Here is a 27442-nt window from a genome sequence, read left to right on the forward strand (position 1 = left end):
GTACTTGATAAAATGGCTGCGTTGTTTAGTCGAAAGGTATTTGTGTTAATGTTGTTAACATTTGGGGAGATTTCTGCAGTGTTTTTTTTCCAGTAGATTGTAGATTAATACGTGTTTTGACTTCATAATTCCATTTTTAAGTACTGTCTACATAATTTTTTTTTTTCTCTTCTCATTTTACTAACACATCACTTGTATTACTAATTGTTATCTTTATAGTTTCGTATTCTTATAAACGTATCAAATGTGATTTTGATTAGGAAACCAAATAGCAATATAAAAGTTTTTAATGTTTGTATATAAAATCCTCCCAAAACACATATACATATTTTTTAATAGTTTTTTTTAGCCTCCCTGTTACCTCTGTTAGTTGATGTTCCAACTTCTTATTATAATCTCATGTAGGATTTTAATATATCCCATGTGTCATCATTTTTAATATGAATGGAAGATTACATTATATCCTATGTGTTCTCATTTTAAAAATGGTAATGTATTATTTATTACTTTCACCATTTCGAGCGACCACCTAGAGCCTCTGTGAACTCGTGTTGTTTTAGTCCCATCTGTTTCAAGGGAGATGACTCTCAGCATCAAATTCATGTCAGTTCCAGGATCATAGTTTATTCGACAGGAGATCGAGATTCTATGACAGTCATGCTTTTTCCAAAATATTTGCAACGTAAATGAGACGAAATATTAAATAAAATAGGACTTCGTGACAGTGCATAGGTTTAATTCAGTTAGATATTACATTTACGGTCTCGCTATCGTATAATGTTTAACCCATTAAGCGCTGTGATTTGCACTTATATAGCATGGATTGCTGAGAACATTTTATGAAAATGATACTACCATACACATAAAAAACAAAAAAAATCGGTGGACATTGGAATTAGACACTGAGGGAAAATGGCTGTAACTTTTTTATTTTTTAATTTTGACGATTTTCGTTTTCGATAATGTGTTCTATATGTCACGGTCATGCGATTCCCCCTAAAAAAAAAATTTTGGACCACCCCTTCCCCACCTCCACATACACGGGGGGGGGGGGGGCGATTTTCATTTTTGACATTGTGTTCTACATGTTCAGGTCGTACGAATAGCCTTCTCGGAACTTAGATGTGAAAATGAACGGCTTACATTTATATTGAAACAGAAAAAGGATCATATGTGGAGTCCCCACCACGAAACTTGATATGCTAGAAATAACAGCTAAACGCGGACAATCCAAATCTTGCATTGGTCCAGATGGACTATATGTAAATAAAAATGAAGGAAAAAATGCGCTTTGGCAAACAGGGTTAGGGCTAGGGTCAGGGTTAGGGTAAACCTAACCCTAACCCTAACCAGATTTGGCTGTTATTTCTAGCATGTAAATAGCCTGCTTGGTGAGGTGGGGGAATTGAAATTTTTCAAACAATTTTTTTTCAGAATCGGAATCTCCATAGCCTAAAACGTGGGATTCCGTAAAAAAAAAAAAATAAATAAGTGCGGGGGGGAAGGTTCAGATTACATATAGTCCATCTGGACCAATGCAAGATTTGGATTGTCCGCGTTTAGCTGTTATTTCTAGCATATCAAGTGTGGGGTGGGGGTGTAGGGAAGGGGGGGGGGGGTCAAAAATTTTTTTTATGGGGAATCGCATGACCGTGACATATTAGAACACATTATCGAAAACGAAAATTGCCAAAATTAAAAAATAATAAAGTTACAGCCATTTTCCCTCAGTGTCTAATTCCAATGTCCACCAAAAAATCTTTAAAATATCTTTTTAGTATATAATGGTGACAAGTTTTACATCAACTGAAAAGTCATTAGTTGAACTATTAGTCCTCTTACATTATGGGGGCAGCAGAGCGTTTGAGTGACATAAGATCCCTACAAACGCCCATAAATTAAATGCATCTATCTGGGCCTCGATCGTGGCCTATCGATCTATGCCTGACGGCCGCGATCGTGGCCCGTCGCGCTTTATGTGTTGAGTTAACACTAGGATCCGAGGAATTTAGTGACGGCCACCGTTGGCAATTAAAGAATTTAAACATGATGCAAGTGTTATGAGTCCGTTTACGTTAAAGAAAATGAAAAGTCTAACATGTAGGACAGTATCTTTTGTAATGTTGTGACAAAATAATTTTTATTTCGCATTCGAATTGTTTGTAAATGTAAAATGTTGCCCTCTAAATATTATGTATGTATGTACAGATGGACGGGTATGATTTTGAATTGCATCCGGTAGTGAGACCCTTGTACTTTGTTTCAGGGTTTTGTAGAGTGTGGAGCCACTTCTTAGCCACTATCATTTCCAGGTCTACTCTTACCTGGAATAGTAGCACTTGTTAGGGTCCCAGCTGTGGTTTAATTAACATGTGGACCACTGGGAGTGAAGGACCCTTAGCTTTCATTAGAACTTCTTTCTAGAAGAGGATAAACTCATATACAAAAATTCTGAAATGCACTTGTTTCTGGTCGTCTCACTCTTGTTACAGTTGTTTGCACTGGAAAGTGGATTCATTGCTGTGCGACACTTTATCTCTTCAAAACAAATTCATGTACTGGAACTTCTTAGACTCTCAGAAAGTTTGCATGGACTTACTGAGTTTAGGAAGAGTGAGTGAATGAGTATGTGTGTATGTCTGTCTGTCAAGATTTCTTGCCAATAGAGAAAAAGCTGGTTTCTTCTTTGGAATTTCAACATCAACAACAGGGTATTTTTGTTTGTATATATGTATGTATACATCATGTGTGTGTGTACAGTGTAAATATAGTGACTATGTCACACATTTCAGGACATGCAGGTATAATCGATTGAATAGATGTACTGTACTTAATTAGTACTTATTTTAATCAACCATGGAGGTTTAGAAACAGTTGACATGATACTATTTGGAGTAAAAGTTAATGTTAAAAATATGTCATGTCTGAATGGTTTATTTGTTCGCATAGATTCGTAACCTTATTAGGCAATTTTATTCAGAAAATAAACCAACAGTAAAACTTGGAAGTGTGGAGGCGTGTGGCTTAGTGGCTAGGGTGTCAGCATCATGATCGTAAGATTGTGGTTTCGATTCTGGACCGGGCGATGCATTGCGTTCTTGAGCAAAACACTTCATTTACTCCAGTCCACTCAGCTGGCAAAAATGAGTAACGCTGCGATGGACTGGCATCCCGTCCAGCTGGGGAACACATACGCCATTGAAACCGGGAAACCGGGCCCATGAGCGTGGTTAGGCTTCAACAGGGCGCATTTATTTTATTTTAAAACTTGGAAGTAAATATAAAAATGTTGCAAAATACTAATTTCCATTCCTGTAGAAGAATTCATTCCACTGCAAGGATTCAGACTAAGTGTTTGATTTGTGGGTGACTTCTTCTCTGCTTCCCACCAGCTACAGAAATCTTGTAAACAGGTCATCGGTATTCTTTACTCCCCTGACAAAGTTATGTATGTATGTGTGAATAAAGAAATAGTGTAAACTGCAAATCATTTGCTTGATTTGTGCAGTTTACACAGGTGGTTAGATGTCAAAATGAATTTCATCCAGTAAGAATAATGTTGATAATAAATAACTATTATAATATTAAGGAATCATTTAATACTGTGGTTTTATTCCAGGTTAGCCTTAATCAAATATATATATGATCAAAAGCATTCAAGCCATGACCAACTCATTATTTTAGGGATGTCTAGGACTACATTATTTAATGTCAGTTTCTGTTTTGTATGATGGTAGGTTGAGATTTGGGAGAAATTTGATTGCTATTTTTATAAGTGTGAGTGACTAAGTATTGACTCCCTTGGTGACTTGTTAATACAGAAGATAGGATAAAATCTGAGAAAACAGATGATGATGTGCAATTAGTCTGTCAAAGAGCTTGATAAGTCCATTTAACATACGGTGTAAATAGTTGATGTAAGTTACAATTACCATTTTACTAACCAAATATATTTTGGTGACACACACACACACACACATGAGGGGGTGCTGAAAAGTTCCTGGCTTAAGAGTATTGCGAAAGGAGGCCCAACTTTTCTAAGCCCTGTTCTTTTACAGGGCTTAGAGAAATTGAAGAGCTGCTGCAATATATGTGTGAATCTGAGAGGGGAATTTGTTGAATAAAATCATAATTAACTGATCCTCCTGTGCTTTCTTTTACCCAAACGCTGGAACTTTTCAGCACCCTATATAAATACGCACACACACATGCACACACACACACACGTGTACATACATACATATTCATCTATCCATCTATCATGGAACATATAACAATTAGATATTATTTTTGAGCTCTACACAAATGATTACTTTAGTGGCATGTATGAAACCTCTATTTCACAAATTAAAAGTTTAGGAAATTCATAAGCAATTTATTCCATAAGTTGTATCAAACAAATTGTGAAGAAATATGTGTCACTTCATGACATGACCAGCACATAACTATCACTTAAATGATTACATTTTACTTGTATTATATAAATAGGGAAAAATTGCAACAACTTTACAGATGAGGTCCTCTACTGAAGTTTGTCCTTTGTCTTTTAGAAAATCATAGCTTGCTGAATTGATAAAGTATTTAGCTAGTGATCAAAGGCCAAAGATGTATTTTTGACAAAAAGCACTTAACAGATTCATATTTCACTTGGCTGTGAACAAGCATTACAAGGGAGATATCTGTTCATTGTCATTAGGTGTGGTCTTAACTTTTCTGAAACAGTTTTGGCTTTGTTATATGTATGGCTGCTTTGAAAGATTTGAGACTCTAAAATCATGTACCTAAATGTCATAGCTAGGTATGGTTCATTAATAAAAAGAAAGTAGTGTTGCTAAATAGATCCCACAATACATGTAGTGACTCTGTAATGATGTTGTTAAAAGAAACTAGGTTGTCTTGTACCTATTACATGATGGTCTCTAGTTATACAAGTCTAGTATGGAGTAAGATTGCTGATGGATGATGCCTGTGTGTATGAAAGGTAAAGGAGAAAAAAAGGGTAGTATCATCTGTATAACAGTGTGATTAGAAACAACAGCGGACAGATTATTGATGTAGAGAAGGAAGAGTATTGGAGTCATAACCAAACTCCAAGCGACATCAGTGTTAATAGAATGTGGGTTAGAGAGAACTTATTGACACATGATGATCTGACACGAGAGATGAAAGAAAAACTTTACCAGAATGTTCTCATATCAGACATAGATGAAGCCTTGGTATCAAGGCCAACAACGCTGTTTTTACTGAAGTTTTCAAGGGTTTGTGAGTACTGGTAAAATGACATTAAAAACATATCTCCACAATGGTTTTATTTTTTTTTAATAAGACTGATCAGTGGGTGGAGTTGTCACTATAGTTATTATGAAGAATCCAACTCACTCCCTAATGAATGTTCACATCAAATTCAATTTCAGCTAATTTAAATTCCACAGTTATCTTCCCCTACCTCTCTTATCCAATATCTATAATTAAGTTAATGATTTTTTTCCCTCTGTACTATAGATGTAATTTACATTGGTTGAAATGTTTTTGACTCACTACATTATGTTAGCACTGAGTTAAATGTTTGTTCTTCATAAAAAAGGCATCCCTAGAAATATCCCTCTGTCATTCTTTTGTGTCTTCCATATGATTTCCTTCAATCATGTGGATCCATAAAACTGAGCAGTGATAAACCAAAGTGTAATTCGATATTGTATCGTAATTAATAAATGAAATTTAGACATAACATTTATCAGCTCTAATTGATCAAAGGTGTATTAGACATTATCCAACATGTTGTTTCTTTTCTTAAGACAGTAGATTGTATTTCAAGGGAGATTTGGTGCTATTTCTGGAAAATGAGTAACTCATTACTGCTTCAGTGGCTCATCACTAATTATCATGTAGAACAAAAATATATTTTGAAGGTGGTGCTCCAGTATGGTCTTAGTTACAATGACAACAACAAAATAAAGGTCTATTGATATGACGACATATGGGATTTATTATTTTGGGAACTGCTATTGCACCCCACTACCAGCACTACTAGTGAAATTAATGCCATTAAAATTGACTAGTTAATTTCAGAGAATGAATGCCTGGGGTTCTGGGGTGAAAGGACTGGGCTCTTCAAAGAGCAGAGGCCTTTGAAGTTATCATCATCATCATCATCATCGTCATCATTTAACACCCACTTTCCATGCTGGCATGGGTTGGATGGTTTAACTGAAAACTGGTAAGTTGGGGGACTGCACCAAGTTCCAATCTGATTTGGCAAGGTTTCTATGACTGGACACCCTTCCTAACCCCAACCACTCTGAGAATGTAGTGGGAGTTTTTTACATGCTGCCAGCACAAAACAGAGAGAGAGGAGACAGCATATATATGAACTTGATACAGAAGTATGTTTGTGAGTCACTTGAGGCCCATCAGTTAACTGGACATCAAGGATATCTCTGTGTGTAGCAGCAGCACCATCCTGGTTATGGGGCAGTACTCTGTTGTGAGTCTCATCTCCCCCCTCTCTCTCTCCTCTCCTCTCTCTCCCATCTTTGCTTCCCTTTCTCCAGCAGCCACATCTTGGATGTTCCGTAGGGTCAAGAATGAAGGGCCGAGAATGTGTCTATGTCTACTCATGATTACATAAGCACTTAAAATAATCAACAAATGCATGGTACATGTTACCAAACTATACTTGTTCACAAGTAATAACTATTGTGCTTTAATGTGAAATAAGCAAAACCTTAAAACACAGTTATCAGTGAAGGAGCTACTACAAGTAATAAAATGTGCCTCTGACATCTTTGAGAAATGTACAGAGATCACAACCATCTAATTTCTGTACTTTAAAAAATTCTCAGGCTTCATACCTTTGCAAAAAAACAAAAAAATCCTTATTTCATGTCGTGTACCTTATATCTTATTTTCCCTCCTCTTGCAGTGCTTCAGGCTGTTGCCAACAGCAACAGCAGCAGCCATAAGACATTCCAGTGCAGGGGCCAGAGCTGAACCATTAGTTCTGAGGAATCTAGAAAATGGCATTCTGACACTGACTCTCAATAATCCACCCAAAAGGTAATAACCACTACATTTAAATACCCTTTCAAATAGATACCCATGCTATCATCATCATCATCATCATCATCATCATCATTTTTACAGGTGTTGTTGTTGTCTTTAACTCCAGATCAGCCCTGTTAGAGCTGACATATGAGGAAAAGTATTCCAGCTATGATTAACTATACTGTCATTTTAGCAGTATCTACAAAGTAAAGACCCCCTTCGGTCATAATTGACCATGGGATTGCATTTAGAAAGTTTCCCTCCAAGACACAAGTCCCGGTAAGGTTGTTTACAGAAGACCAGCTGTAGCCCATGCATACCAGCCTCCCCTCTCCATGCCACTGATGTTATCCAAGTGAAAGCAAAGGCTTGGCACCAGTGACATTGCAACTCATTTCTATAGCTGAGTGAAATGGAGCAACTTGAAATAAAGTATCTTGCTCAAGAGCACAACACGCAGCTTGGTCTGGGACATCGAACTCACAGTCTCATGACTAAGCCTGACGCTCTAACCACTGAGCCATGTGCCTTCATTAGCAGTATCTACAACTGCATCTTTATCCAGTGTGTCTTTGATTTAATGGGGCAGTTTTTCATTTGAGGTAGATTACTACTAAATGAATCTGAAGGTTACAGAAACAGTCATTACAGGAGTAATTGTGATGGAATGGTTAAAAGACAATGAAACAGATTTATAACCCAATGAGGGAGCCTCTATGTGGTCATTTGACATGCAAAATATAGCAGCTAAGTTGCATCTAACAAGAACTGATAGGACAGTCTACCTGAACACACCAGAGGATGTGCAGGAAGAGACACAGAGGAGGACAATAATATACAAATGTATATCATTTAAAACGTGCAAGATAGAAAGATCCATGCAGGCTCAGGTCCAAAAATGCCTGAGACCTGTATAGAGCATAAAATCTTATGTTGCACTTGATAAGAGCTTTGGTACAGTAGAGGAGAGGTTTACAACAGAACAACTGGCCAAAGAAAATTCCATGACAACCCTGGTCGAAGAGTTCTCAGAGTGAAGGTAGTGGAGGTGCCACCAGAAGTGGACATCTCCTTAATGGCAGCAGCTGTATTATATAGCAGAGAAGAGAAATGTAAAATTCTTGAAACATGGAGACAGAAAAAATGAAAATTGGTATGGTACTGGGATGGAAATCTTATTGCATGCAGATTTTGTAACTGCACAAGAGATTCCAGATCTCATAAAGCTCCCTGGAAGTTCAAAGTTATTTGTAGTGGTAGAGGGCAGAAAGGTCAGATGCCACATTTGTGGCCAAACAAACCACTTAAAGGCTTTTTGCCCTTAACCATTAGAAGAGAAAACTGCACTGCTGCATACACCTCCAACACAATAACAGCAATAGCAACAGAAGCAACAGTACCAGCAGAGGTAGGTGGTCACTGGAGTAGTGAAAACAACAGCAACTGTAGCAGCAACACTAATCACAGCAGCAGCAGCAACAATAACAAAAACAACAGCAAAGAAAATAAACAACTCACCAGCATCTATGCTTTCCACACACCAACCAGTAACAAAAACAGAAGGTTGGCCTCTGGTAACAACCAGAAGGTTGGCCTCTACTACTCCCCCCCCCCCCCCCCGAAACACTCAGACACATCCTGCACGGAAGGGGAGGAAGAAGAGCCTAAATGGCAATAAGATACCAAATCTAAAAGAAAAAATGACAACAATTCACCAACTAAAACACAAAAATCTGGCAGGTATGATGACAGTGAGCAGACACAACAAAACAAACACATAAACACTTTCCTCATTAGCAACCACACCAGCACCGTCAACAACAACATGCCCATCAGCACCATTACCACCACCACAAGCACAACCCAGTTCACACACACAACACACAACTGCACACTCCAACACCAGCAACATACAATCATCAACTACACAGCAATAAACACAAACAATAAAGAATTAATGGCACACATATACAACCATACAGACATCACAAACACCGATTTCATCACACCATCAAACACCTCACCACCGCACATAAAATTCCTGCTAACATCACAAAATACATACAACAAAATAAAAACAAAATATCCTGAAGGAGTTGGGGCCTTCAAGAAAGATATCAACAAAAGACTATACAATGAACTGCTCGTGGAAACAGCCACAAATAACCATGGGGTTGGAATAACCATCCCCACCTCACCAACCAAATCACAGTAAGTAGCTTTTTCTGCTTCTATACTCCATCCTTCATGGCCTCGTTTATGATAGGCAGTATAAATGCACGTGGCCTTGGCTCACCTTGGAAACAGGGTCATCTACTCAACGACCTCAGGTCACTGAATGTCAATGTGGTGGCCATCAGTGAAACCAGGCTCTCCAACCAAGCATTTATGCCCATTTTCGGTGGATAAGAGATCTTTTTGATCTCCATGCCAGCCGGGAATGGGAGGTGGAACTGCTGTGTTGTTCCGCAGAGGCCTGGATCTCAAGATAATGACTATCTTCCTGGACCCACAAGGTAAGTTGGTGGTCCTGGATGTGAGCAGTAGTGACAGGAATGCCTTCAGGCTGGTGACTCTGTTCCAACAGTAGCAGGGCAGCCAGACTTCTTCAGATGCTTGGAAATTTTTCTGGGAACGTGTCTTCCTTTAGTGCTTATGAATGACTGGAATGCTGTCTTAGAACCACGTTTGGACCATGTGGGGCTAGCAGATAGAGGAGGTGGGTGCAAAAACCTCACAAACCTGCTCAGATGTTTACAACTGTCTGACAGGTACCAGCTGGATTTCCTGAATGCTCCAGTTTGGGCCTGGTCTAGCCACAGCAGGTCATCCAGGTCGTATTTGAATAGAATTTCCTGTAGGCCAGTAGATAGGAATAATGTAAGTTGTCCACTTTTCAAAATCATTGCTGACACAGACTACAAATTTGTGACCTGTATGGTTGACTTAGAGTACATAGGCAAGGACCCAGTTACCGGAAGTTGAACGCCTCATTCCTGGCATGCCAAGTTTACAGAGACTGGATTAATGAATTAGTTAAGTGAGCATTAACGGGGTCATTACTTAATAAATGGTGGTATGCCCTGAAAAGGGCAATTAGAATAGAGTCGATTCGGTTTAGCAAGATTCTAGGAATAGAAAAATATAAAATAGAAGGAAAACTAGTTAGGGACTTAGAAGAGGTGCTTAGGAGAGGCATTGCAACCAATGTGCAGGTAGCAAGATTGGTCCTCGACCAGTTCTTTAACGCTAAGCACGAAGGATGCATTGTCAGAGCTAAGACACATGTTCTAAGAAATGAGGGAATTAAAGCTGCTCAATGGATCTGAGTGGCAGAGGCTCAACATGGCAACAAAACCACAATTTGGTCTCTGGTGGACCCAGGTGGGTGCATGATACTTGAGCATGAGCGGATGTGTGTAGCATTTCAGCGGCATTTTGCCCAACTGTTTAGGACAAGTGGCAATCTGGAATGCAGGATGGACTTAAGTGCCTACCTCGATGGCATGCCATGACTCTCATCAAGTAGGGTGTGACATAACAAAATGTTGATAACAGCTATCGAAATACAAGATGTGATAATGGGCTGCACGGGGCGCAAATGACCTGGTTTGGATAGTCTACACAATGAGCTTTACTATTATATACCAGATTTGTTTGGCGACCTCTTAGCAGACATCTACCACAACTGGCAGCAGAATGGTAGAATTCTTAGTGCTGTGAGACAAAGAGTGGTGGCACTGCTGAGAAAGGACCCAGGGGTGGCGAATACTTATATCACATCCATCATCTATTACCATCTGACTGTCGTGCCTTGCCCTGAGTCACGTTTGAACAAGTTAGAGTGTATACTCTTTCACTTTCTGTGAAAGGGGTGTATTCCTCTTGTCAGACAGTCCATCTGCTGTCAACAGCTGCTGAATAGAGGGCTGGGCATGCCATGGTTGCTGATGCGCAGGTATGTGCTGAGGCTGCGGCATCTCCAGTGTTTCCTTGATGGTGAGTCGGTGAGGTCACCTTTTGCCAGATGAATTTTCCTCAACTCATCTCCTTAATGGAATTACAATCCTGGGTCAAGCTGAGACCAAGTGAGGCGAGTGGTACCTTGTGTGTCGACACACCCTCTTAGTCCACTACTAGTCGGGCAATGTGGTCGGTGGAAATTCTATCTTGGTGTTCTACAGGGGATTAGTGGAGAATAGGTGCTTCAATGAGGAACAACTGGCTGATCTTTTCTGGAGGACTTTCCGGTTGGGGCCTATGAATAACTTCCAGAAATCCCTGGCCTGGCAATGCTACCAGGGAGCATTGCTTGTTCGGGATAAACTCCATAGGCATTGAAGTGCCGTCAATCAGAGCTACCCAAGATGCACACAGAGCAATGATACCATTCTGCACACACTCATCCAGTGCTCAACAATTTCTGGCATATGAGTTTATGTTGAGCAATTAATGTTGCATGTCACATGAATCTAGCTATCAATCGAGTCTATTATTAAGACTGTTCCACTCTCTTCCTTTGGTTGGGAAGGCTGGGAAGTTTTCACCTGTCTGGTGCTCATGGCAAAAGAGGTTGTGTGGTGGACAAGCCTGAAAGGGCTGAAGACAGGCACTTTCCTCTCTGGTGAATCTCTGATCAACTTTTTCAGGTTCCACTTGAAGAGGCAGATCAGAGCAGAGAGGGAGTGCTTCCTTCTCACAAATTTATTGAAAGGTGGATGAGAGTGGCCAGCATGGTTTGTGTGAATGGGCCAGCTCTGAGCATGTGCTTCTGATTGGAGTAAAAGAGAGAGGCAGCACTTGCCTAAGTGGTCAGGGAAACTGTGATTTTCTGTGGGATTTGCATGCTCATCCCTTGAAAGTCTTCCTCCGCCACCCATTGGGGAACCATTGGGGAATTGTAATTGTTTAACTTTATTATTCATTTTTGTTATTGTTTTATACGGTTACAGGTAAAGCCCGTCTGTTTGTGCCTTTGTATTTGCATTTCTGTGTGTTCTATGTAGGCCCATGTAGCCATTAAAGAAAACATTATTATTATTAATAATAATGATGATAAATACACTTTCTTCTCTAGGCACAAGGCCTGAAATTTTGGGGGAGAAGCTAAGTCGATTATATCAACCCCAGTATTCAACTAATACTTATTTTATCAATCTCGAAGGATGAAAGGCAAGTTGACCTCAGCAGAGTTTGAGCTCAGAACAAGAAGACAAATGAAATGCCACTAAGCATTTTGCCTATTGTGCTAAAGATTCTGCCAGGCTCACTGCCTTACTACTACTACTACTACTACTACTACTACTACTACTACTAATAATAATAATAATAATAATAATAATAATAATGATGATAATTTTTTTGGCTATAAGCAACAAGGCTGTAATTTTAAGAGGGTGGGGATTAATCAATTACATCAACTCCAGAGTTCAACTGGTACTTGCTTTATTGACCCCGGTGGAGGAATTTGAACCCAGAATGTAAAGTCAGATGGAACACTGCTAAACATTTTGCCTTGCACAGTAACAGTTCTGCCAGCTCACCATCCTAATGATAATAATGATAATAATAATAATTATAATAATAATAATAATCTTCTTTATATCATTCCAATTTTAGTATATGTACTGCTGAAGCTAGTACAATAATAATAATGATGATGACGATGATGATGATAACAAACTTTGATGCCATATTTAACTGTATCTTTTTCTGTGTTCTCTTTCATGTCGATCTCAGAAATGCTTTGTCTTCTGCCATGTTGTTAAATCTTCATAAAGAACTGAAGTCCTGCAGCAACGACGATAATGTAAGGGTTGTACTGCTAACATCTAAAGGTGATGTTTTTTCATCAGGACATGATCTCAAAGAACTAGTTATTGTAAGTCTTCAAAACAAACACTTATTTTAATTTACTTTATTTTATTTTCATTTTTTTTTTTTTTTTTTGTAATGTTTTATGTTACTGTTTGACACAACTAGTGAACTGTGTTATCATTAGTAACATTCGGTCATAACTTGGTGTGATTATCTTAACATATCATGTGAGGTCATGTGGATGTTATGGTTGTGTATGATAGCGAGCAGATAATTTCAAAATAATGTTGTTGCTGTTTAGTATACTAGGATAGTTCTGTTCTGCTTGAGCTATTCCACTCCATACATGTTACCATTCAAAGACTTTTTAGCAACTTTACATGTTTAACCCTTTAACATTCAGATTATACTGACAAATGTAATGCTTATTTATTCACATTTCTTAAAAATTAATCATGTATAATCTTTTGGCTTAGAGATTTTGAAGATGTAATTGTTTATTTTTAGAATGACATTGTAGGGTAGGTATGAGATGCTGGATATGGTTAGTTTGAATATAGAATGGGTAGACTATTTGGGCTGGATATGACCTGTTTAAATGTTAAAGGGTTATATATATATATATATATATATATATATATATATATACATACATACAGAGAGAGAGTGAGAGAGAGAGAGATGAGGAAGTTTACAATGAGAAAAACATAAGAGACAGATAGACAGGGGTACATAGACAGATGTGCTTGTCTCCTGTGACTGACTAGCACTACATGTCATATCAAGAGAGAGAGGAATGACCAGCATGTGAGAGAGATATACATATACTCAGAGAGAGTGAGAGAGAGTGTGGTAAATATATATAGAGAGATGAATAGACTGAAGTAGACAGACAGACAGTTATAAGATGCAGCACTCACACATACAAATGTACACACACTCAGGTAACCATCAGTTTAAGATGGCAGCTTCTAATGACATTGAATATTGGTGATCTGGAAGTTGAGTTATTTGTTGTAGCAAATTATATTTTTTGATTACTAATAACCAAAAGACTTCTTGGGACGTAGATTTCAGAAATCAAATCTGGTTTTCTCTAGAACACATTGTTTCAAAGCCTTTCAGTGACACACATATACACACACACAAACTCTAATTTATATAGTAGATGTGTGTGTGTGTGTGTGTGTGTGTGTGTTATTTAGATGAAAGGCTAACTTTCATTAAAGTAGGACATTGTTAATAATATTGACCCTTGAGCGGGGAGCTGGTAGAATCGTTAGCATGCCCAGCGAAGTGCTTAGCGGTATTTTGTCTGCCGTTATGTTCTGAGTTCAAATTCCACCAAGGTCAACTTTGCCTTTCATCCTTTCGGGGTCAATTAAATAAGTACCAGTTACGCACTGGGGTCGATGTTATCGACTTAATCCCTTTGTCTGTCCTTGTTTGTCCCCTCTATGTTTAGCCCCTTGTGGGCAATAAAGGAATAAATATTGACCCTTGTCAATATAGCTTTCCAGATCCTTTCATGACTTAGTGTTTCCATGCTTTTGGTTCAGTGCTCTGTTGTCAGGAGACCAACAATCTATCTTCCAATATCTAAATCTCAAATACTGTTAGTTGCTGAAACTATGAAAAGCTTTTTGTTTGTGTGTGTATTTATATATACATATTTTTCTTATTTTTATTAGACAGATGACAAATCAAAGACTAAACAAATTGAGATTTTCAAGTCATGCTCTGAAGTTATGTGTATGATACAGGTCAGTGTCATTTTCATAGCTACACACTATCAACATCAGTACCATCACTATCATCATCATAACTAAAACTGTAACTTCTGCTATATTCATTGATATCATCACCATTATTTTCATTCTCATCATCATCATGAATGTCAGTATCACTTTCACTACATCACCACACCTCCTCCTCCTCCTTCATGTTGTTTCATCATCTTAATTGTTGTAAAGAATGAAAAGTTTCAAATGGTACAACAATGCACTATAATACAAAAATGGACTATATACCTGTTGTAATTTAGTTATCTATAGTCCGATGATATTTCGGAATACAATTCCTTCTTCAGATATTCTTCGATAGAGTCTCTGCTATAAACCCATCGAAGAATATCTGAAGAAGGAATTGTATTCCGAAATATCATCGGACTATAGATAACTAAATTACAACAGGTATATGGTCCATTTTTGTATTATAGTGCATTGTTGTACCATTCGAAACTTTTCATTGTTTACAGACAATACACAATGCTTCAAGCGAACTACAATACTCTCTTAATTGTTGTGGTTATCCCAACAGAAGTTCAATGTTGTAATTTTACTTGAAATGGCAGAATTGTTGCAACATAAATTCACCTAGATTTGAAATTTTTGCACAGGATACTTTACTGGCTGTGATGTGGGGTGATTATTGTCACAAGACAAATGCTGTATTGAACCTTCTACTCTAACTTACATGCAACACTAAAATAAACAACTGAATCCTTGTTTCTGGGCACATATACTCTTTTACGCTTTTACTTGTTTCAGTCATTTGACTGCGGCCATGCTGGAGCACCGCCTTTAGTCGAGCAAATCAACCCCAGGACTTATTCTTTGGAAGCCTAGTACTTATTCTATCGGTCTTTTGCCAAACCGCTAAGTTACGGGGACGTAAACACACCAGCATCGGTTGTCAAGTGATGTTGGGGGGACAAACACAGACACATAAACATATACACGCACATATATATACATATATACGATGGGCTTCTTTCAGTTTCCATCTACCAAATCCACTCATAAGGCTTTGGTTGGCCCGAAGCTATAGTAGTAGACACTTGCCCAAGGTGCCACGCAGTGGGACTGAACCCAGAACCATGTGGTTGGTAAGCAAGCTACTTTCCACACAGCCACTCCTGCGTTTTCAAAATAAACCATGCCAAGATTATACCATGATATGGAAAGAACACTATAATGATGATGATGGTGATGACAACAACAACGGCAATGGCAATGGTGACAACAACAATTAATTTCATTTAATGAATTTTCAACAAATACAACTTAATGAATATACGATGTGTTCTGGTGGAATGTTTCACTCTTTTGGTTCCTATTTTTCTCACCCTTCAACAATGTCTAGTATTGCCATAAATGATGAAATTAGTTGTGATTTGTACGCTTCTATCTCAGAACAGCTACCTCAATATTTTGTAACAAGAGGTAGAAAAACTAGTTTGCCGTTCTTATCTACGAATATTTTCTTGAGTGAGCTTAATATGATGAATTTACCATCTTAGGTGAGTGTGCAGCACATACCTACACATATGCATATATACACTCTTGCTGACTTTGTCATCAAAATGTACATCATATACTTTTTCTTTCTCTGTTTTAATTAATTTTTTTTTATATATTCATTACATCGAAAATAAATTTATTTTTTCTTTTAAATTTTTTTGATGAATATTTTTGTTAACTTGATTAATATGTAACTGATATTTCTTTTCCCTACTCCTCCCTTTTCTAGGACATGGCAGTACCAGTAATTGCTCAAGTTAGTGGTCAGTATTCATTATTCTGTCCCACTTTATACCATCATCATCCTCATCATGAATGTTTTAAGTAGGGAGTGGTCTTAGAGTGGACCTTCCTCCTGATACAGCTCACCTCTTAATGTTCTCATTGCCCATGGACAATGTCCTTCCACATCTGCTGGTTTTAGTCAAATGTTTACCATTGTTAATGGTTATCTTTATTTTCTCCAGTTTTTTTAATATCATTATCAGAAGGATTTCTCAACACTTTTTTGTGTACTTTCTGTTATTGTAGCCTGAGATGTGTAAGTAATTTGGATGGTAAGTTTCAATGATTCATTAAATCATGTGGCCATTTCAGTTATATTATTGTCTCTGTATTAATTCATAAATGTTTGGTTAGGAAATATAAGTTTGCTAAATAGGATAATTTCAGAGACTGTTACTCTATAGTAGTTTGATATTCAGTAAAGATATCTCTTGTGAAATAAATACACAATGCTAAGAAGACACTTGCTTAAGGTGTCACACTGGGACCAAACTCTGAGCCACACATTTGTGAAGAGAATGCTTAACCACACACTTATGTCTGCACTCATGTACACATTCTGGAAATAGCTGATCTACCTTTAAGAATAAGAAATATGCAATATATGTAGAAGTATTTATAATAATTAACAACCAAGGGAAATTTTGTCTGTTAGAAAAGCTGGCATGTCTAATTTATCTTTGCATCAATTAACCCTTTCAATAGTTAATTGGTGTTGAGATGTTGAAATTACATTGTAGAACAAGAAAATTGTTATCTGTGCAAACTGAAGGTTTGTAATGGTTTGGCTGGTGGCAATGAAAATGTCCAAGACAACCAAAAGATGTCCAGAAGTTGCAGCAGGTTGCTGGAATCGAGGTTTGTGAGGGTCCGCCAGGTTGCCTACCTTTCAAGCAAGTTTTTCGTTTGGCATTTCTATCTCCTAGAAGGACAGCCTGTCAGGGCTAATGAGCTCCATCTGCTCATGACCAGGGCTGTTTCTGAATGTTCTTCCACCATCTCACCAAAGGGATCTCTATGTCTTCATCCACCAATTGTTTATATATATATATATATATAAATTAAAACTAAAAAAATAAGTAAATAAAAAAAAGGAATATAAAAAAAAGATTGAGATTGCTAGGTTAATGTATTTTGATTATATTAGTTTTATGTTTTGAACAAAGCAAGTAGACTGAATAAATTGCTAATTCTATTGAAGAGAAGTGAAAATGTTCTTTCTCTTAGCTTTGTTTTAACTTCCTTTTTTTGTTACAACTCTATATTTCAGGTTTGGCTACGGCAGCTGGCTGTCAGCTTGTAGCATCATGTGATATTGCCATAGCTTCAGAAAAAGCCAAGTTTGCTGTACCTGGGTAAGTCATTCTGTTTTAATCTATAATTCTTCATTTTTTTCCTTTTATTTGTTATATATTTTTCATTCTTTCTTGTCAAATATAGACAAATCTTTTGTTCTTTCCTTGTCTATTACTGGTTTTGGTTATTGAACACTGGCTATGTTGAGATACTGCCTTCAAAAATATTGTTAGTTGTATTGACTCCAGTACAAGACAGGCTTATTCTATCAAATTCAGAATTCAGAAAGGCATATTTGAACTCAAGATATTTTATCTGCATCATATTTTCCTTTATTAGGTGGTTGGCATCTAACCATAAAATTATCTTATTTTAATAAAACCCTTGATTCAGACAGTGATTATAGAAAATTTGTTTTATGGGTTGGAAAGTGTAAAAAATAGGAAAAAAAATATCTTGGGTCTTACTAGTTGCATTGACCACACACTTAAATTTTTGGAGAGACATGATCAGGTGTAGGTATGGTTGTGGTGTGTGTGTGTAAGAGAGAGAGAGAGAGAGAGAGAGAGAGAGAGAGAGAGAGGATGTAATAGAGGAGGAAGGGAAATAAAAAAAGTAAGTGGAAGACGAGTCAGTTCTCAAAGTGAGGTAAAAATAAAAGAAATGCTTGCAGATTTGAAGCACAATTAGAAGTGTGGAGGTAATGTCAAAGAAACAGTATTATAACATTGTATCAAAATTATATGAGTATTGTATTGTATTTTGCATTGTGTGAACATATAACACCTTTCTGGAGATTTTTGTTTTATTTATATTTATTTACTTATTTATTTTTTGCAGAGTAAATATTGGCCTCTTTTGTACAACTCCTGGTGTAGCGCTTGGCCGGGCTGTTCCTCGCAAGGTTGCTATGGAAATGCTTCTCACTGGACAACCAATATCAGCTGATGGTAAATAATATGTATTTTAAAATTTCAAATAATAATTTCACAGTTGTACTTGTTTGGTGAATGATTTGATCTGAGATTTTTTGTTGAAATTGAACCAATTATATCATGATAGAGTTAGTGACCTGGTTGTTGATGTATAACAATCTTTTCTAACACTTAATAGTTTGTCATAACATAATCACAAAAGCAAAACAAAAGTGAATATAAATATATATTTATAGTGCCAGAGCATGCCAGCATGGAAAAGTGGATGTAAGATAATATCATCATCATAATCATTATAGCATTCCCTTTTCCATACTTGCTTGGGTTGGAGGGAGTTTAATGAGGTAGATTTTTCTATACCTGGAAGTTCTTCCTGTTTCCAGCACTCACCTATTTTTGAGCAAGGTAATATTTCCCCATAGCTTGATATGTTCTTGTAGACTATTAGAAATTTAACGACACTACTTGTATGATAGTAATACTTGTTTACTATTACCATACAATGTCAAGATGGCAGATAGAAAGCTTTGGTCAGCCTGTGGTTATAGTGAAAGACACTTGCCCAAGATGTCACACAATGGGATTGAATGAACAACCATGTGGTTAGGAAGCAAGTTTCTTAATATACATCTATGCCTATATATCTACACTTGCTGCTGATGTATGAAATTACTAAAATGTAAAATTTCCAAAAAAATATATTTTTTTATTTTCAACTTTTTAAAAAATTGATTGTTAAATGTTATTTTCCTTCTTACTTATTGACTTTTAAATTACATAAGTTACATATTCTTTTGCTAGTTTTTGAAAATAAATTTTATTCTAATGACTAAAGATTAATCCTTTTGTACCAGGACCATGTAAAAAGCACCCAGTACACTCTTTAAAGTGGGTGGCATTAGGAAAGGCATCCAGCCATAGAAATCATGTCAAAACAGATGACTGGAGCCTGGTGCAGCCCTCCAGCTTGCTAGCTCCTGTCAAGCCGTCCAACCCATACCAGCATGGAAAATAGACAGTAAATGATGTCATTGATGACTTACCAGTGAAATATACCACCTTTGTTTCAGTTAATTAAAAACAAATGCAAAGAATTTAGTAAAATAACTTCATTATTATTAAGCTGGTGTTTTAGTGTATGTCACTTTAAAACAGGAACCAAGGCAGTTTCAAATGAGGTGGTATCACAAGGGCCTTGGATATCAACTGTAGCTCTCAGATCAGAATAACTGAGATGAATGAGATTGATATGTTTGAAGAGTTGGAAATTATTGCATGTATCTATGTGTTAGGGAAAAAAGCAAAGGGTCAAATATGAGAGGAAGGGTGTGTGCACACTAGGGAAATATATTCAGTGTCTACTAGTAATATATGGATGTAGCATGGCTAAATGGTTGAGAAGCTTGTTTTACAATCACAAGGTGATGGGTTTGATCTCACTGCACAGCTTCTTGGACAAGTTTCTTGTACAATAGCTTCAGGCTGACACAAGCCTTACGAGCAGAACTGGATAGATAGAAACTCTGTGGATTATACCTGTAATTGAACCCTTTAACATTTAAACTGGCCATATCAAGCCCAAATATTCTATCTATTTTATGTTCAAACTGATCAGATCTGGCCTCTCACACCTAACCTACATTGTCATTCTGAAAGTAAACAATTAATTACATCATTGAAATCTCAAAGCTACAAGGTAATGAATAATTAATTCAAAACTATGTGGATGAAAAGGCATTACATTAGACAGAGTAATCTGAATGCTAAAGAGTTAATGTTTTTATACTATGTCACATTGATTATGCTCGAGAAATGCATTGTGAATACATATATCTGTGGAATATTCAACTACTTACATGCTAATTCAATGAACTTGGTACTTCAGTTTGTCTAACGGCTGAACACTCATTGTTTACACTTAGTGATATCAATTAAATAATAAAACACTTGTACATTATTAATAATAATACAGCAGATTTTAAGATTAATTGTTTTAGGAATATATAGGTGATGGTCACTGAAAGAGAAAAATAAATATATTATAAATTGACAGTGAATCAACAAACATAAGAAATAATGCAGCCATTATATCATTTATTGTTTAGCCCTAGGACAGCTCTGACAGGGCAGGTGTAACCTATGATTAAAAATCTTCCATTCATGACCATCCCTGTCATTGTTTCAGAGATAATGTATCCAAGCTGCATTATTTTATATGTCCTTCTTTTTAAAGATGGTATGATGTGATTGACTTCTGTTTCTAGCAGGCTGATATCATATTTGTTATGTTATGTAAAAATGTAAAAGTATCCTAGGATGGTACAAACATGGTTGAATGTAAGGTTAAGAAAATCAGGCTGTTATTTCTAGCAGATTGAGATTACATAGAGACTTTTCCGTAGGATCGATATATCATCATCATCATCATCATCATCATCAGTTAACCTCTGCTTTCCATGCTGGAATCCGTTGGACTGTTTGATAGGAGCTGACTAGTTGAAAGGCTATTCAGGCTCCATATCTGTTTTGGCATGGTTTTATGGCTGGATGCCCTTCTTAACACCATGTAGAAATACACAGTTTGGTATGGAGATGGATGGATGTAGAATTAAAATCAACCAAATATATTGTAGTTTCTAGAAACTTTATGCAGCTGTTATTTTGAAGTCTTCGTTGAGGTAGAAAATCTACCTCAACAAATTCCATCTGACCTATTCAAGCCTAAAAAAGTGGACATTAAAACGACGATGTCGAAAATGGTGACATACACATGCATGTATGTGCACGCGCGCACACACACACACACACACAAAACCTTCCCATGATTTAATGGACTAATATCGAGAATCACAATTCCATTTATATCAAATGCCCATTAAGTTGGAAGTAACCCAAGAGCTATTTTTTTTGTGCTTAATGTAAAAAATGAAGAACTTGAATGCAATATTTACTTTTGCACAACATAAAATTATTAGATTATAATAAAAATATATAATTTTATTTCCCTTTTTGACTGTGTAGTTGAAGAGTATTTTGAAAAGTGTTATTAAAAACTCAAATTCCATCAAATTAAGGTCTATTAAACTGAGAGCTTATCATTTGTGTGTGTGTATCGTGTGTGTGTGTGTGTGTGTATGTGTTTGTGTGTGTGTGTGTGCACGTGTGTTAGTATATATCTATCTCCATCACATTGTCATGAATGTATATATAAATATATTTTGCAGAGGCACTACGGCATGGTTTAATCAGTCGAGTTGTCAGTCCTGAGTTGCTAGAGGAGGAGGTAAGAAACCCAAGCTTTGTTACTGGAAGTTAAATCAGACTATGTCCAGTGGAAGTTTCAGTGCCTTTGGATCAGTATTGAGATGTGACTTGGTATAACACAATATGTCTTGATGATGTTATTGTGGCTACGGTTTAATTTTTTTTTTTTGGATTTGTTTTACTACTTTTAGTCATTGGATTGTGTGACAATTGTTGGGTATCAAGTGTTTAATTGATTATATTGTCCTCAATGCTTATTTCATTGATTTCTGTTTGCTTCACCAAAAGTTGTGGAGCATAAAAGGACACAACATAACAAGTACAGCTGTAGATACCATTCACTCACACCCACATCCACACACATACATGTATATATGTGCGTGTGTGTGTGTGTATATATATATATATGTATATATATATATACACCTCCACACACACACATATATACATATGTGTGTGTGTGTGTGTATATATATATATATATATATATATATATATATATAAAAACACACACACACGCTCACATATGTGTATATATCACGTGATCACATGACCAACTAGGCTATCACGTGTTGCTACACACCATTGGTCACAATGCATTTTGCATTGTTTTAGCCTTCAAATGATGCCACCCTGCTGGCTATGCAAGCAGGCCAACATTCCCCTTGATCGAAAGCGGAACTGGAGCAACATGAAATGAAGTGTTTTGCTCAAGAGCATAACGTGCTGCCCAATCAGGGAAGCAAACCCTGCATCTTCACACAGATGAAAAGAACCAAAGTTCATGAACTAATCCATGAAAATCCACAGTTACATATAGAAAAATTAATAAGTAAATGCACGATAAATAAGTATAATATAATACAAAGTAAATATCATAAGATAATGATAATAAAACGACTACATGTGTTTCATAACCAAATTTTCAAATAGAAAATAAAAAATATTCTTCAGTGCTGCCTCTGAGGATATGAAGTTAGTTCAATATATTCCATATCTTCATATGAGGATATGAAGTTAGTTCAATTATTTAATTTGAGAGACTACACATGTATAGTTGTGAAGCTTAAATATAGGTAAGGGTGGCAGCTATCATTTGAACAAATTGTGTAGTGCTGGGTTTAGATGTTGCAAATGAGGCACTGTAGGTGTCACTTTGATGAGAGGTGAGTGTGTTGATTACATCAAAATGTTATTTGGATTGCATTGTTATTTTGTATTTTTCATTTTAGACTATAAAAATTGCTCAACGAATATGTGAAGGCAGTCGGAGTGTTTTGTCCATGGGTAAGGCAGCATTTCAAATGCAGATGAATATGGATCGAGATGCTGCTTACTAGTAAGTTACAGGAATTAACTGTGAAGATAACGGTGTTTATATTCTCTGAGAGTGTGCAAATATGTTTGCTGATAATTCTATTTCTTCTTTTTTTTTTTTAAATTCTTTCACTGGCTTCACTCATTGGATTGAGGGGTACCCCGCTTTAAGAATTCAGTCACTCATATTGACCACAGTATTTATTTTGTGGTACCTGTTTTATCAACCAGTATTTGTTGAACTGCAAATTTAGGAGACATAAAGTGACACTACACAAACAACACCACTTTTTGGACTTGTGTAAAACATAAAGTCAGTCTCACAAACATTTACATCTACATATATTGATATGAAATTAACTTCTGCACAGTTTTGTTTTGTGAATTCTGCTGACAAAATGCTGGTCAACTCAAGCTTGTAGAGGACACTTGTTCCAGGGGTTGTGCAGTGGAATACAACCTGAAACAACCTAGTTGTGAAACATATTTCTTACCCACATGATCATATCTGCATCTGTTGTGTCTAATACAGATATATGTTGACAGTATATATTTTCATCTGTTAGAGTTTCATTAGCTTCTTACATTATGTAAGCGTTATGACTTAACTGTTTGTTTTTCATACGTAAGATGTTCATGGCTAATTCATCTTCGTCCTACACCCAGTTCTTATAAATGACAAGTGCCTACACTGTTGTTATGGTATATTATTACCTGACTGATGTACCTAGAACCATTTATCAGAATTAATGGCCAAACTAGGACGTCTAGACAAGCAAGTGATTGTGGCCATAAGCTCCATCTATTATCAACAAATGTTCATTTGAGGGATCAGGAGGCCATGGATGCTGATGAGCAGACATGTACTAAAACTAGGGGATTTACATGTATCTCCCAAGAGAGAAATAGAGAGTTAGTTTTAATGTTTTTACCATTAAAAAATTCAAATTAAAGATAATTATGCTCTGATGAAAAGGCATTAGCTAAATGTCTTTTAAGAATATGTTTATTCTAATGATTTTGTATGAGAGACAACTCTGGACATTTTTTGGTCTTATTAGATCTCCTCAGACTTCCTAACTTTTGCAAGAAACAACTTTAGTACGTAGATGTACAATAATATATGCAAGTAGGTATGGAAAGTTTTGAGCAGTAACCTTTATTGGGGAGAAATATCATCAGTATAGAAGGGTCATCCTCCTCCTCCATCATCTTTTAACACTTATCTTCCATGCTGGCATTCTGTGCATTATGAGTTCAAAATCCTGCTTAAACCACTATAATACATATAGACACACACACACACACACACATATATATATAGGTGCAGACATAGCTGTGTGGTCTGAAGTTTGCTTCCCAATCACATAGTTGTGGCACTTTGAGTAAGTGTCTTCTACTATAGTCCCAGGCCAAGCAAAGCCTTGTAAGATTTGGTACAAGGAAACTGAAAGAAACCCAATATGCATATACATATGTTTGTATAATTTGAGGGAAGATTGACTAATATTTCTAGTAGGTCAAACAACCATTTAAATGTTCTCTCACTGTCTTACATCACTTACTGTATTGGATGCAGGAGGTAAATTTTAAGAAGCAGTCTCAATTAAAATGTTTTTTTTTATATCATCAAATATTATTTAGCCCCAGGTCAAGCTTAACGGAGCAATCACAGTGTCTGTGAAAGAGGACAAATGCCTGAAACACTGGATTTTTCAGTGTTTGAAGTAAACAACACTTGCAATTTATTTACTTTTTATAAGTTCCCTTTTTCTGTGTACATTAATGAATTAACTGAGTTCAAATCCTGCTGAGGTCAACTTTGCCTTTCCTTCCTCTATAAAATATGGTTCCAGTTGAGTATTCAGATTGATATGTTCAAATAATCCCCTCCTCAGTTTTCAGGTTTTGTACTTTTATTAGAAACAATTGAATAGGCTGAATTGTTAGACTGATGGAAGAAATGCCTTATAGTATTTGTAGCATTCATTCAAGCTCTTTATGTTCTGAGTTCAAAACTCGCCAGGGGTCAACTTTGATTTTCATGTTTTTAGGGTCAATAAAATAAAGTCCTGTGGTTGATGGTATCTTGTCTTCAAAATTTTTGGCCTTGAGCCTAATTTAGAAATCATTGCCACCACCACCACCACCACCACCATCATTATTAGTATTATCTTCATCATCATCATCATCATGATATTGAATTGGCAATAACATTAGAACAACAGACAAAATAAATGCTCTGTGGTATTTGTTGAAGCTCTTTATGTTCTAAGTTCAAATTGTGCTGAGGCCATCTTCATCTTTTATCTTTCTGGGGGGTCAATAAAAATAAAGTACTTGGACAAGTTAATTGACCAACCTCTTCCCAACCAAGTTTGCAATTCTGTGCCTATGATAGAAACAATTATTATCATTACGAGGGTATTGAAGGTGGCAAGTTGGCATATGTTGGACAAAATTCTTAGCAGTATTTATTCTGGCTTTTTGCTCATTGTTCAAATGCTGCTAAGGTCAGCTTTGCTTTTCAGGGACAATAAAGTAAGTACTTGAGCTGTGGGGTCAGTGTAATCAACTTCCCCTCCCCTCACAATTGCTGGCCTGGTGCCAAAATTGGAAAGAATTATTACAAGGGTATTGTATTAGGTGGAATCGTTAGAGGCTTGGACAAAACGACTTGTCCAGGCTCTTTACAAAATTTGAGTTCAAATTCCATGAGGAGCAACTTCCCTTTCATCTTTCTGTAACTGGGAAAATACAGTCAAGTAGTTCAATTGTCTTATTGACTAAGATTTATCCAAGAAATCTGTGGCCTCTTGCCAGTATTTGAAATTATAATTATCCTTTTTCTTTTCTCTGTTTTGCAGCTATGCTGAGAAAATAATGATTTCTAATCTAAATAAGGAGGATGGGCAAGAGGGCATCAAATCATTTCTGGAGAAGAGACGTCCTCAGTGGTGCCACAAATGATAGCTATTTCTCATAATAGGACACGCGTGCACACACACACATGCACGCACACACACACGCACACACACACACAAACTAACAAGATCAGACATAAACATGCACTTGCATGTATGCTTGTAGGTAAACGCATGCATGGAGCAAGCATGCTCATATAGCTGCATTTATAACACAACATACACATGCTCACAAATATATCACTCATAAATATGCATATTGCAGACACATACACACTTGCAAATATACACAAACATATGCACTCATAAATATGTGCACACATATTTATATACATTGTAATGTATAATACCCACACGTAGAAACTTGTGCTATCATACATACTTATCTATGCATCCACTTACACGCACACACACACACATGCACAGTAATAAACAGGTTCAAGTACATACTTGCATGCTGTATCAACACACCTCTGTACAAGCAAACATATATTTGCATACAACACATTCACATACTCATGTGCACACATACACACTAACAAGTATGCATATGCACTCATGCATGCACATCTGTACTTACAGTCTCTTAAGCATACCACTCACAAATATATACATGTGGTTACACATTTTATTTTATAGATGCGGTGCTTGCTGTGCTGAATTCTCTGTGCTTACATTGCACAGTGTTTTTCAACCAACCAACCAACTAATCAAAAGTCTCAAATGCATATATGATAAACTAACAATGAAATATCATTGTTATAACACCCTATCAACACCCTTAATCCCATGCCCTCAAACGTGTGATATATAATTCCCTAACACCTTCCTGAAAATTTTATAACAGAATCCCTTGTATTTTATGACATCTTCAAAATACTGAAGGAATTTTCCTGTAAATGTGTTGCTTTAGGTCAAATTGAATTTTAATTAAACAAATAGACTAATGATAATAAAATACTTGAAAAAACAAGAAAAAGAAAAGAAATTTTTTTTTACTTGTAAATAAAAGATTTAATTAATAAAAACATTAATTAACATTTTTTTGATTATCAAATTTTAAAATTTGTAAGTTGTCTCTTTTTCTTTGCTTTTGTTCCTATTATTTTATTAGCTTTTACATTTTGTAGGTGGCAGTTTATCAAAAGCGTTAGCATGTCAGATGTATATACTTTGACTTCTTACATTCTGGGTTCATTTCCTGTTTTTGACTCCTTACATTCTGGGTTCAACTCCTGCTCTGCTTTAGATCTTTCAG

The 27442-nt window shown here is 36.5% G+C and overlaps 1 protein-coding gene across 2 annotated transcripts; it reads left to right on the top strand.

Moving 5' to 3' along the window:
- LOC106875134 (enoyl-CoA hydratase domain-containing protein 3, mitochondrial) lies at positions 1–27249 on the top strand. Of its 2 annotated transcripts, none has more exons than XM_014923123.3 (10): positions 1–36; positions 6923–7056; positions 12784–12925; positions 14553–14624; positions 16393–16426; positions 17719–17803; positions 18585–18694; positions 21904–21962; positions 23176–23282; positions 26128–27249. In XM_014923123.3, exons 1-10 carry the CDS (start codon positions 13–15, stop codon positions 26228–26230), a joined length of 870 nt encoding a protein of 289 aa, XP_014778609.1. In that variant the 5' UTR covers positions 1–12; the 3' UTR covers positions 26231–27249. The 2 variants fall into 2 exon arrangements, with proteins under 2 accessions (XP_014778609.1, XP_052823135.2); XM_052967175.2 differs by lacking the exon at positions 1–36 and adding an exon at positions 426–488.
- The last annotated feature ends 193 nt before the right edge of the window (positions 27250–27442 follow it).

This window comes from Octopus bimaculoides, chromosome 4 (assembly GCF_046866305.1).
Source record: "Octopus bimaculoides isolate indiv1 chromosome 4, ASM4686630v1, whole genome shotgun sequence".
NCBI classification, from domain to species: Eukaryota; Metazoa; Mollusca; class Cephalopoda; order Octopoda; family Octopodidae; genus Octopus; species Octopus bimaculoides.